Source organism: Trachypithecus francoisi, unplaced genomic scaffold (assembly GCF_009764315.1).
Source record: "Trachypithecus francoisi isolate TF-2019V2 unplaced genomic scaffold, Tfra_2.0 Lachesis_group11, whole genome shotgun sequence".
In the NCBI taxonomy this organism is placed as follows: Eukaryota; Metazoa; Chordata; class Mammalia; order Primates; family Cercopithecidae; genus Trachypithecus; species Trachypithecus francoisi.
Window position 1 is genome coordinate 88,340,570 of NW_022681456.1, and position 13,226 is coordinate 88,353,795.

Below are 13,226 nucleotides of genomic sequence, written 5' to 3' on the forward strand. Positions count from 1 at the left end.
CATCAACAAAAAGCTCATCCACATCAAAGCCCCATCTACAGGTCACCAGTATCAAAGACCAAAGGTAGATAAAACCACAAAGTTGAGGAGAAACCAGAGCAGAAAAGCTGAAAATTCCAAAAAACAGAGCACCTCTTCTCCTCCAAAGGATTGCAGTTCCTCACCAATAAGGGAACAATACTGAATGAAGAATGAGTTTGATGAGTTGACAGAAGTAGGCTTCAGAAAGTCGGTAATAACAAACTTCTCTGAGCTAAAGGAGGATGTTCTAACCCATTGCAAGGAAGCTAAAAACCATGAAAAAAGGTTAGATCAATGGCTAACCAGAATAAACATCGTAGAGAAGACCTCAGATGATCTGATGAAGCTTAAAACTACAGCACGAGAACATCATGACCCATGCACAAGCTTCAATAGCCGATTTGATCAGGTGGAAGAAAGGGTATCAGTGATTGAAGATCAAATTAATGAAATAAAGCTAGAAGAGAAGTTTAGAGAAAAAAGAGTGAAAAGAAATGAACAAACCCTCCAAGAAATATGGGACTATGTGAAAAGACCAAATATACGTTTGATTGGTGTTCCTGAAAGTGACAGAGAGAATGGATCCAAGTTAGAAAACACTCTTCAGGATACTATCCAGGAGAACTTCCCCAACCTAGCAAGGCAGGCCAATATTCAAATTCAGGAAATACAAAGAACACCATAATACTCCTCGAGAAGAGCAACCCCAAGACACATAATTGTCATATTCACCAAGGTTGAAACAAAGGAAAAAAATGTTAAGGGCAGCCAGAGAGAAAGGTAGGGTTACCCACAAAGGGAAGCCCATTAGACTAACAGCAGATCTCTCGGCAGAAACCCTACAAGCCAGAAGAGAGTGGGGGCCAATATTCTTAAAGAAAAGAATTTTCAACGCAGAATCTCATATCCAGCCAAACTAAGCTTCATAGGTGAAGGAGAAATAAAATCCTTTACAGACAAGCAAATGCTGAGAGATTGTGTCACCACCAGGCCTGCCTTACAAAAGCTCCTGAAGGAAGCACTAAACATGGAAAGGACCAACCAGTACCAGCCACTGCCAAAACATGCCAAATGGTAAAGACTAGTGATGCTATGAAAAAAACCGCATCAACTAATGAGCAAAAAAAACAACTAACAGCATAATGACAGGATCAAATTCAAATATAACAATATTAACCTTAAGTGTAAATGAGCTAAATACCCCAATTAAAAGACACAGTTTGGCAAATTTGATAAAGAGTCAAGAACCATCAGTGTGCTGTATTGAGGAGACCCATCTCACATGCAAAGACGCACATAGGCTCAAAATAAATGGATGGAGGAAGATCGACCAAGCAAATGGAAAGCAAAAAAAAAAAAAAAAAAAGAAAAGAAAAAAGAAAAAAACGGGAGTTGCCATCCTGGTTTATCATCTTTGATAAACCAGACTTTAAACCAACAAAGATCAAAAGAGATAAAGAGGGCCACTACTTAGTGGTAAAGGGATCAATTCACCAAGAAGAGCTAACTATTCTAAATATATATGCACTCAATACAGGAGCACCCAGATTCATATAGCAAGTCCTTAGAGACCTACAAAGAGACTTAGATTCCCACACCATAATAATGGGAGACTTTAACACCCCACTGTCAATATTAGACAGATCAACGAGACAGAAGGTTATGGAGGATATCCAGTACTTGAACTCGGCTCTGCACCAAGCAGACCTAATAGACATCTACAGAACACTCCACCCCAAATTCTCAGCACCACACTGCACTTATTCTAAAATTGTCCACATAATTGGTAGTAAAATACTCAGCAAATTTAAAAAGAACAGAAATCACAAAAAGCTGTCTCTCAGACACAGTGCAATCAAATTAGAACTCAGGATTAAGAAACTTACTGAAAACCACACAACTACATGGAAACTGAACAACCTGCTCCTGAATGACTACTGGGTAAATAACGAAATGAAGGCATTAATAAAGATGTTCTTTGAAACCAAAGAGAACAAAGATACAACATACCAGAATCTCTGGGACATATTTAAAGCAGTGTGTACAGGCAAATTTATAGCACTAAATGCCCACAAGAGAAAGCAAGGAAGATCTAAAATCGACACCTTAACATCACAATTAAAAGAACTAGAGAAGCAAGAGCAAAAACATTCAAAAGCTAGCAGAAGGTAAGAAATAACTTAGATCGGAGCAGAATTGAAGGAGATAGAGACACACACACACACAAAAAAAAAACCCTTCAAAACATCAGTTAATCCAGGAGCTGGTTTTTTGAAAAGATCAACAAAATAGATAGACTGCTAGCAAGACTAATAAAGAAGAAAAGAGACAAGAATCAAATAGACGCAATAAAAAAATGATAAAGGGATATCACCACCGATCCCACAGAAATACAAACTACCATCAGAGAATACTATAAACACCTCTACGCAAATAAACTAGAAAATCCAGAAGAAATGTATAAATTCCTGGGCACGTACACCCTCCCAAGACTAAACCAGGAAGAAGTTGAATATCTGAATAGATCAATAACAGGTTCTGAAGTGGAGGTAGTAAATAATAGCCTATCAACCAAAAAAAAGTCCAGGACCAGAAGGATTCACAGCCGAATTCTATCAGATGTACAAAGAGGAGCTGGCACCATTCCTCCTGAAGCTATTTCAATCAGTAGAAAAGAAGGAATCCTCCCTAACTCATTTTATGAGGCTAGCATCATCCTGTTATCAAAGCCAGGTAGAGACACAACAAAAAAAGATAATTTTAGGCGAATATCCTCAGGAACATTGATGCAAAAATCTTCAATAAAATACTGGCCAACCAAATCCAGCAGCACATCAAAATGCTCATCCACCATGATCAAGTCAGCTTCATCCCTGGGATGCAAGACTGGTTCAACACATGCAAATCAATAAATGTAATCCATCACATAAACAGAACCAATGACAAAAACCACATGATTATCTCAATAGATGCAGAAAAGGCCTTTGACAAAATTCAACAGTCCTTCATGCTAAAAACTCTCAATAATCTAGGTATTGATGGAACATATCTCAAAATAATAAAGAGCTATTTATGACAAACCCACAGCCAATATCATACTGAATGGGCACAAACTAGAAGCATTCCCTTTGAAAACCATCACAAGACAGGATGCCCTCCCTCACCACTCTCATTCAACATAGTGTTGGAACTTCTGGCTAGGGCAATCAGGCACAAGGAAGAAAAAAAGGGCATTCAGTTAGGAAAAGAGGAAGTCAAATTGTCTCTGTTTGCAGATGACCTGATTGTATATTTAGAAAACGCCATCATCTCAGCCCAAAATCTCCTTAAACTGATAAGGAACTTAAGCAAAGTCTCAGGATACAAAATGAAAGTGCAAAAATTACAAGCATTCCTATACACCAATAATAGACAAACAGCCAAATCATGAGTGAAATCTCAATCACATTTACTCTAAAGGGAATAAAATACCTAGGAATCCAACTTACAAGAGATATGAAGGACCTCTTCAAGGAGAACTACAAACCACTGCTCAGTGAAATAAAAGAGGACACAAACAAATTTAAGAACATTCCATGCTCATGGATAGGAAGAATTAATATCATATAAAGGGCCATACTTCCTAAGGTAATTTATAGATTCAATGCTATCCTCATCAAGCTACCACTGACTTTCTTCACAGAATTGGAAAAAACTACTTTAAAGTTCATATGGAACCAAAAAAGAGCTCACATAGTCAAGACAATCCTATGCAAAAGGAACAAGCTGGAGGCATCATGCTACCCGACTTCAAACTATACAACAAGGCTACAGTAACCAAAACAGCATGGTACTGGTACCAAAACAGATATATGGACCATTGGAACAGAACAGAGGCCTCAGAATTAACGCCACACATCTACAACCATCTGAGCTTTGACAAACCTAACAAAAACAAGCAATGGGGGAAGTGTTCCCTATTTAATAAATGGTGCTGGGAAAACTGGCTAGCCATTTGTAGAAAGCTGAAACTGGATCCCTTCCTTACACCTTATACAAAAATTAATTCCAGATGGATTAAAGACTTAAATGTTAGACCTAAAACCATAAAAACCCTAGAAGAAAACCTAGGCAGTACCATTCAGGACATAGACATGGGCAAGGACTTCATTGCTAAAACACAAAAAGCAATGGCAACAAAAGCCAAAATAGACAAACGGGGTCTAATTAAACTAAAGAGCTTCTGCACAGCAAAAGAAACTACCATCAGAGTGAACAGGCAACCTACAAAATGGGAGCAAATCTTTGCAGTCTACCCACCTGACAAAGGGCTAATATCCAGAATCTACAAAGAACTTAAACAAATTTACAAGAAAAAAACAGCCCCATCAAAAAGTGGGCAACGGATATGAACAGACACTTCTCAAAAGAAGACATTTATGCAGCCAACAGAGATGTGAAAAAATGCTCATCATCACTGGTCATCAGAGAAATGCAAATCAAAACCACAATGAGATACCATCTCACACCAGTTAGAATGGCGATCATTAAAAAGTCAGGAGACAACAAAGGCTGGAGAGGATGTGGAGAAATAGGAACACTTTTTCACTGTCAGTGGGACTGTAAACTAGTTCAACCATTGTGGAAGACAGTGTGGTGATTCCTCAAGGATCCAGAACTAGAAATACCATTTGACCCAGCCATCCCATTACTGGGTATATACCCAAAGGATTATAAATCATGCTACTATAAAGGCACATGCACACGTATGTTTATTGTGGCACTATTCACAATAGCAAAGACTTGGAACCAACCCAGATGTCCATCAATGATAGACTGGATTAAGAAAATGTGACATATGTACACCATGGAATAGTATGCAGCCATAAAAAAAGGATGAACTCATGTCCTTTGAAGGTACATGGATGAAGCTGGAAACCATCATTCTAAGCAAACTATCACAAGGACAGAAAACCAAACACTGCATGTTTTCACTCATAGGTGGGAGTTGACCAACAAGAACACATGGACACAGGACAGAGAACATCACACACTGGGGCCCGTCATAGGGTAGGGGGCTTGGGGAGGGATAGCATTAGGAGAAATACCTAATGTAAATTACAAGTTGATGGGTGCAGCAAACCAACATGGCACGTGTATACCTATGTAACAAACCTGCACGTTATGCACATGTACCCTAGAACTTAAAGTATAATTTTAAAAAATACCTGAGACAGGGTAATTTATAAAGGAAAGAGGTTTAATTGACTCACAATTCCACATGACTGGGGAGGCCTCACAATCATAGTGGAGGGCAAACAAGGAGCAAAGGCACATTTTACATGGTGGCAGGCAGAAAGCATGTTCAGGGGAACTCTCTTTTATAAAACCAACAGATCTCATGAGATGTATTCACTATCGCGAGCACAGCATGGGAAAGATCTGCCCCCAGGACTCAATTACCTCCCACCGGGTCACTCCTATGACGTGGGAATTATGGGAGCTAAAATTCAAGATGAGATTTGGGTAGGGACACACCAAACCATATCATCATCTGTCCACCTATGGCCTTCATCAGCCCTTCAGGTAACTTAGTTTTTGACACCTGTTTCCTATTTCACTTAAATCTATTTTGCTTTTCTATGTTTTTTTCCACTTTTTCAAACAGAAATGTTTGCTTGCCAGTGATAAGCTAGGTTGGTAGGTAATGAATAACAAAATGACCTGGATATTTTCTAAGGCCTTTTTTTCCCCCTTTGGTTGTAATATTAGTTTGAGAGAAGCCATAAGGATACCCAGTCATTTGTAGAATGAATACATACACTTGAGGTGACCATGAAGTCAAAGAATGGGACATAGAGAACTACTCTGCTTAGCTTGTTTTTTTTTTTTTCTATTTTCCCATCCTTGCAGAATCAGATTCATACAATTTTAGAAAGATTCTCACAGTTCAGCCATGGTTGTGACAAACTCTGAATACCAGGGGACACAAAGAGAGAGGGAAAACCATTCTATTTTTTTTCCCCAGGTACATGTGGAAAATTTTTGCTGCACTGAAAATAACCCTTGCCTTTCTCTTGCTCCAGGCTGCCCTTTTCTTGGGCCTGGGGGTGTTGTTCTCCTTGGTCAGCATTCCCTTGGTCATCTATGACTGGGCCTGCTCATCGAGTGGCGACGAAGGCCACTGAGACCTGCCAAGAAAAAGAAACAGCTCTGTTGTCTGCTCAGTCAAGTCCCCACACATCAGCAATCTCTCTCCACTTATTCTGCAAGTTTACAGAAGCAAACAGAAATGTACAGAATACTTAAAATGGAATCATACTTTGGTTGCAAAACAGAGACGTGTTTCTATAATGCTTCATGTCCCTCCAAGATTTGGGATCAATTTAGGGATTGTGAATTTTTTTTTCAATTTTCATACAATCATATTTCCCAGTACTTTTCACAGTCATTTTTTACCCGTCTAACTCTATGTTTTGTGGCTTCCCGGTCTCTTAGAACTTTGGAAACATGATATGCAATCATGTTTATTTATTATACATCCAGATTCTGAAATAATTTTCCTACTGATGTTCAGCTCACACTATCTGTACCTTTTTAGAAAAGAAAAGAATCTTGAATTGTATATATTTATTTTGCTTTACAGAAAAAAAATGGTTTCGTAAATAATTTGCCTATTTTGGTTAACATAGCACACAGAGATAATCATCTGAAAGTTATAGGGCACTGCCACTGCTGAATCAGAGCATGCCCAATATTTGAGGTGGCTCTGATCGCCTGGCAGCTGAGCTCGGGTAGTCCAGTGGACCAGCTGGTACCACATCTATTCCCATCCAGAGACATTCGCTGGCAAGTGTTCTTAGCTGAAAAGTGGTTGGGGATGATTCTTACCTTGGTAATTAAATGAAGCTACACATTTGGGTAATCTAGCAAATGAAGTATTGTTTCCCTCTTGGCAACTTGTGTCAGAGTTACTCTGGTCTGAGTCAACTTTCGCTGGGGAAAACCTGTGGAACCCACTGCAAAATGATTGTCCAAAATGCCTAAGAAAATACTACTCTGATGCGTTTAGCCTTCAACCCTGTCTCGCTGAAGGGAGAAAAATGTTTTAGTACATTACAGGCCCAGCAGCTTTTATTCATGTCCACCAGCTAGTTGCACAGAGAATCATGTGTACCTAACTAAGGATGATCTAGGATAAGTAACTCCTGTTTTATATTGAGTACTTTAGGGAAGTCTTTAGAAGACTGATTTTATATCAATAAATCTAGGTTATTACAAATACAAGATTTTGTATCTTAAATAAGCCTCATTTCCATTTCTTCTTCATTAATTCTCCATCTAGTCTTGTGGAAAAAAAAAAAAACCCTCAGAGATAGTCTTTGTGAAGAGCTTCTGACAGAATCACTGAGTACCTTCCTTCCCCCAGATGAGAAAGACAAGGGGATCTCAGTGTCTGTGCTGTCTCCTCTTCTCTTCCCCAATCAAGGACTGTGCCATTACTGCCCATCTCTATTACTGTCCATGCAGGAGGACAGAGTTGCCTGGTACTCTTATCCTAGTCCCTCTCCTAAAGGGAGCACAAGGAAACTGAAGAGACTGAAAAAGAGGAGAGTTTGTAGCTGAAAAAGGAATAGGGATAGCAAGGAAACCCAGAACTGCATTCCCCTAAGTGGGGCCATGCCCTGGTGATTGAATTGTCCATAGCTTGCATATGGTGAGAAATGTGCATGCTCCGTGAGCTGGTCTCTTGAAACAGGACTTATGTTTCCTCTATATTCTGGTTGAATTTTCCATACACATAAGTTCACTGAGCACAGATTTCTTATCCAGAGATAAGTAGAATCTAACTGCAGACTGTTTGCAGAGTTTCCAGGCACTTAGCCATATTCTCTTCCTGACTCAAATCCCCAAAGGCCTTCACTCTCACTGAGAATCACACTAATGTCCCATAGATACGGCAGGCATTGAAGCACTTGTCGTGATCCTCTTGGGGGGAGAATGAAAGGTTATTTCCTGCATTGCATCATCATAGCTTTTAATATAATGCTACAGAATCATATCCACATTAGGTCAGAGTTCAGATATCTAGATATGAATACCTACCCTAGCCATATCTATGGTCGTCTCTGTCCTTTTCAGCAATGTTTTCCATATTATATTAGCAATGACAGAAACAGAACAAGCCAAGATTCAGTCGGTTCTTGGGAGCTTGTCTAGAGCACCAGTAATGAAATAGCCAGGAAGTGGGATGACCTTACCTTTAAAAATACATAATTTAGTTCCCAAACTATATTATGCTACTTTCTATTTTCCTCGTTACTTTATAGCAATTCATTTTACACTCACAAAGTCAATTTAGAACATTATCATTAACTGGGATGTGTAGGATATTTTTGGGCCTCTGGGTTTCATGTGTCAATACAAGGAATATTTATTTAAAATAGATTTGTTTAGAGGAGGCACACTGTTGTTGCTGTGTGTGATGCCACACATATTTTTAAAAACCTTTGTATGTTTATCTAAATTTGTTGTTGACTGAATGTAATAGACCTACTGTAATTTGTCAAATATCACTGATTAGTTACATCCTTCGTGTGGGATTAGCTGTAAAGTATACTGCTCTTATTCTTGTTCAGAATAGTGAATTGGTAGCCAAAAATACATGTAACACAGATGCTAGGTCGAATTTAAACAGCACAGTCAAGTGCTCTGGAAGTTTTTCTGCTAAATTAGTAGATTAAAGAATACTATACCTTAGCCATGGGGAGCAGCACGTTTTCCTTTGGTAGGTAGGATCTCTATACTAGTGAACAGTGCCAGTTTCACACTTTGGATTTAGAACTGTTCTCTAGTTATTGTAACACAGAATACTGTCAATTCCTAATTTACTTAATGTTACTTTTTGGAAGTGGGGCTGTTGAAATATGCACAGGAGGGAAACCTACTCTGTTTAGGCACAGGGAACCCCAATATATAAGGAGATCATATTCCAAAGGTTGTCAGTTGATTGTTTGCAACCTGGAATGTATTTTCCTTTAGAGACCACGTTATCCACGGTGGTTAGGCCCCTAGAGCAGCTGGAAAAGATGATCAAACCCATAGTTTAGCTGAAATCGAATGATGTAATAGGTTTGCTAAAGAATCTAACCATCAAATATAATATTGTTTCCAGGGAGGGTGTTTGTTCAGAGTTGCCTGTTAGTAGAATCTGGACTATCCATCCCAGCCACATCCCACCTACTGAACAGTGGGGGTAGAGATGCCACCGGATTACAGGTGACCAGAGTGGCCTGAAACATGGTGTCCAGCAAAAATGGGGAGGAATAAGTCCATAACTGCCAGAGAGCCTGATGGTAGGAGGAGGGTGAAGGAGGGTGAAGGGGCCTCTCATGGGTCAGAAACCTCCAGGGACATCTGTCAGCTGCTACCTCTGCTGTTGTCTGGAGGGTTCAGGCATGGTCTGCCTTCTTCTGCTTGTCTGACTTTTGGCTCCTATGGCCCATATCCTGCCCTGCCCACCATAGAAAAGGATGCTGCTGCACAGCTTCTCCCATGTACCAGTCATTGAGGCCAGCGCACAGCACTTTTAATGTTTTTAGTGCTAGTAACCATGTTTTAACTCTCCAGGAATCAGCTGGGAGGTTAGAAAACAAGAAAAAAGAAAAAGAAAAAAAAAAAGCTCTCCACCCACTTTCCTTTTTTACAGGTACAGACCCTGTTGAGAAAAAGAAGCACCCAGATAGGTGACGGTGATAGGGCTTATGGTGGACACAGGGTTGTGGTAAGATTTCTCAGTGTTTCGGAGAGCACCTAAGACTGTTACCCTGGAACTGACTGCTTTTTGGAGCTTGATTCATGCCTCTAAGCCAGTGGTTCTCAAAGTGTGGCCCCTAGACCAGTAGCATTAGCATCATCGGGGACCTCATTAGAATGCAGATTTTCAGCCCCCTCCCAGACACGGTGAAGTCAGAAGCTCTCAGGGAGGGACTCAGCAGATGATTCTAAAGTGCATCAAGTTTGAGAACCACCCTAAGGCAATGAGTCTCCCTTTTACTTCCCATTTGTCCTACCTCACAAGATGATTCTTAGGACTCATGGTGCAAGATACAGGAGCAAGGCTTTAGGGAGGGGAGGAAAGGAGCCTGGCGGCAGGGGTCTCTGCAATGGCAAGAAAGCGAGTGAATCCAGGGATGCCACCTGGTCATCCCCCGCTCGTTGAAAATACCAGTGCAGGTGCACATCCCTAAACACAGGCTGCCTGTACTCGGTGTTACCTCGGGCTGAGGCGTGATAATATTTTATTTTTTAAAGCTGTGAGGAAATGAAAGTGAGGCTTTAATGGGGGGGGGCAGTTGTGAAAGAAATTAAAAGAAAAGACCCTTTGTAAATGCAGACTTAGAAGAAATACTAAATTTGTCAGAAGTAAGTTCTCCAGTGTTTGTGTTAATCGTGTGATGATAATCCTGTCCTCCTTTTAAAGCGAATTCTCTACTGAAAGGTCTGCTCTGCTTAAGGAGCTACAAACTGCTCTCAAAAGAATGAAATAGTGAGTTCCAATTCAGTGGGGCACGGTGTTGGACTATGGCACATTTAGTTGGAGTCGGGGGGAGGTCAGGAATATGATCAGATATTGGATTTTATACCTTAGAGTAAAACCTGTTTGTCTCTCTCAGTTTATCAATTTAAATGGCTTTAGGCTTAGAGGGGGTGTAAACTTTAAGAATATAATTCTCCCATTCAAATTCACAGCAAACATCTAGCCACCTTCAAAACAAAGAAGATACAAACCATCATTTAGCAATACTAATACATGATTTTCCTTGGGGATGGCAGGTTTGAAAATCCTTTAGCAACAGGATATACTTCCCCTAAATTACAGTGAATTATTTATAACAAGATAAAGCTTTCGGGTACAAACTGAAGGCAGGGTGTCTAACAACTAACAACTGTCACCAAATCTCAAAGAGAAAGTTCTTGCAAAATATGTAAAGTTCACAAGGTGCAGACATTTTCCTTCTTTAGGCTTTTATCTAAGGAAGGGCTATGAAACTGGGCCCATCTGTATACAGGCTCGAATTTACATTTTTAAAGGAAGAATCTATGCAGCTGAGGCTTATTGCAGGAAATACTTCATTTGTATGTAAATATTATTGTAAATAAATAGGAGGCTGTATATTTTTGCAGTTGTTGATCCACACTGAAATAGAAGTCTCTAGGATCTGCATATAAACAATAAATGTTTCCTAGATATTAGTGGTTTTGTTTGGGAATTAGAAAAATTTACATTCTCTCCCAGGTAACATAATTCTCTCAATGTAAACTTGGAACCTAAAACCCTACTTAATTGTTTAGAGAAAGAAATGTCTGAGAAATAGTTTCATTGATTTCTTGTGCTGGCATTAAGATCAATTATTTAACAGATAGTCCTCTGAGATACAAATAAGGAATATTTAGACACAAATCCTTGTCATATAGAAACAGATATACCCAAAATGACAAATTGTTTCTTCATAATGATCTTCCACTGTTAACACTGATACCACTACATAGTACATATGAAAACAGAAGTTGGGGAGAAGAATGTTTTTTTCACAATTGAATTGCTGCATTTCTCAAACTTTGGGATCTATGAAAGCGGGGAGAGGGAACCTGAATATGAATTATGAGCACAAATTTGAAGGAAAGAAAACAAAGAACCATTATCTAATCACACTTTGAAAGTCCTGCATGTTTGCCTTTTATTTTAGTGTTGACGCCAACATAGACTGTCTTAGGTAATTTCTTCCCCAAACACTTGAATCTTGGTCATTGGTATGTAATCCACTCTCTAGAGTCCAGTGTACCTTAGACTTCATCTGAGTCTGGTACATGTAGCACACTACTGTTTTATTAATGTAAAAACCTTGTAAATGAATTTCAGATGGGTGATTTAAGTGAGTCACAAGTCACAAAACTTTGCTATTCACAGTTAATCAAATAGAACTGGGGTTTTTTCAGGGTGTGGTGTAAATAAAGAAATGTAAGAAGTTCTCTTCTATAACTGCTCTGTTAACATAGTTTTTAAACATTAAAAAATGTGAACTAAAAATATTTACAAATTTTGTACTTGTTCTTTTGCAATGCAATACTAAACTGGGGCAGTTGAGTACTATATACACTATTTAGGATTTCTGGAGAAGGGTTGTATACATTTGTCAGTGTTCTAGATCATAGAAGGTTATATATTTAAGCACCCTAACATAAATATTTTTTAAAATACTTCTGATAGAACTCTATCTGGCCTGAAACATATACTACATTTCTCCATTCTTCATAATCAGAGTATATTTTCTTTTTTAAGTCAAGTTTATCTTTGTAAGTATAAATTTCTGCCCTATGTTGTAGGAAGGAGTTGAATCTTCCTCTACCCACATTGCTGCCACCTATAAAATAGGAAATTCTATCAACGCTTCCTTTTCTCAGTAACTATTGGGTCAAAGCTAGTGCAGCCTCTTGTCTTTTCTTTATCCATCACCAGCTCCTCTCCAGCATCTTAGAAAGGCTTTACCAGATCAGCAAGATGGCCAAAGTCTGCTATCCAAGTTCTTCTGGTGGACAGGGCTAGAACAGGAATAGCCTGGGTCTTTTACGGTGTGGCTGGGGATGAAGACCCCCTTGATGAACTCCTCTGGCCTGCCCAGGTGACAGCAGCGCATTCTGCGGGGCCTCGGTGGCACACATGCAAAACTCAAAGTAGAAACCTGGGGCACAGGAGTCCAAGTCATGTTCTCCAACCTAACTTCATTCAGAATAAAGCTGATATTTTTATCCTTACATGCCTCCTATGCCTACTTCTTAATTGATCAAAAGCCCAAGGGCAAAGGGTGTGAGTGAGTAATTATCACTTTTAAACTCAAGCAGTGGTAAAAGTTAAAAGACTATTGAGAATCTGAGCAGATTTTGTTCCAAATCGAAAGGACCAGTCCTGCAGTGCCTTTGATACTTCTGGCTTCTTCCTTCTACTCTCCCTCCACGAGTCTTTGCTAATACTGTTCTATTCCATCCTTTTTTACACAGAATTGCCAGGGAAGAACTATTCTCCCCCTTTCCCATGGGATAAACTGTGGGCTTGTATTAGTCAGGGCTCTCCAGAGGGACAGAACTAATAGGATATATGTATATATGAAAGAGAGTTTTTTAGGGAGAGTTGGCTCACACCATCACAAGGCGAAGTCTCACAATAG

At 39.4% G+C, this 13,226-nt stretch overlaps 1 protein-coding gene across 5 annotated transcripts in view; it reads left to right on the top strand.

The window, feature by feature from the left end:
* SLC38A1 (solute carrier family 38 member 1) overlaps positions 1-12,093 on the top strand; it is an 87,222-nt gene extending 75,129 nt beyond the window's left edge. For 4 of the 5 annotated variants that reach the window (XM_033222324.1, XM_033222327.1, XM_033222326.1 and 1 more), the window contains one exon: positions 6,087-11,249. In XM_033222324.1, the coding sequence (XP_033078215.1) occupies positions 6,087-6,188 (102 nt within the window). In that variant the 3' untranslated portion in view covers positions 6,189-11,249. Of the gene's footprint in view, positions 1-6,086 lie in introns of all 5 variants that reach the window. The other variant, XM_033222328.1, reaches the window with a different exon arrangement.
* Positions 12,094-13,226: the final 1,133 nt, after the last annotated feature.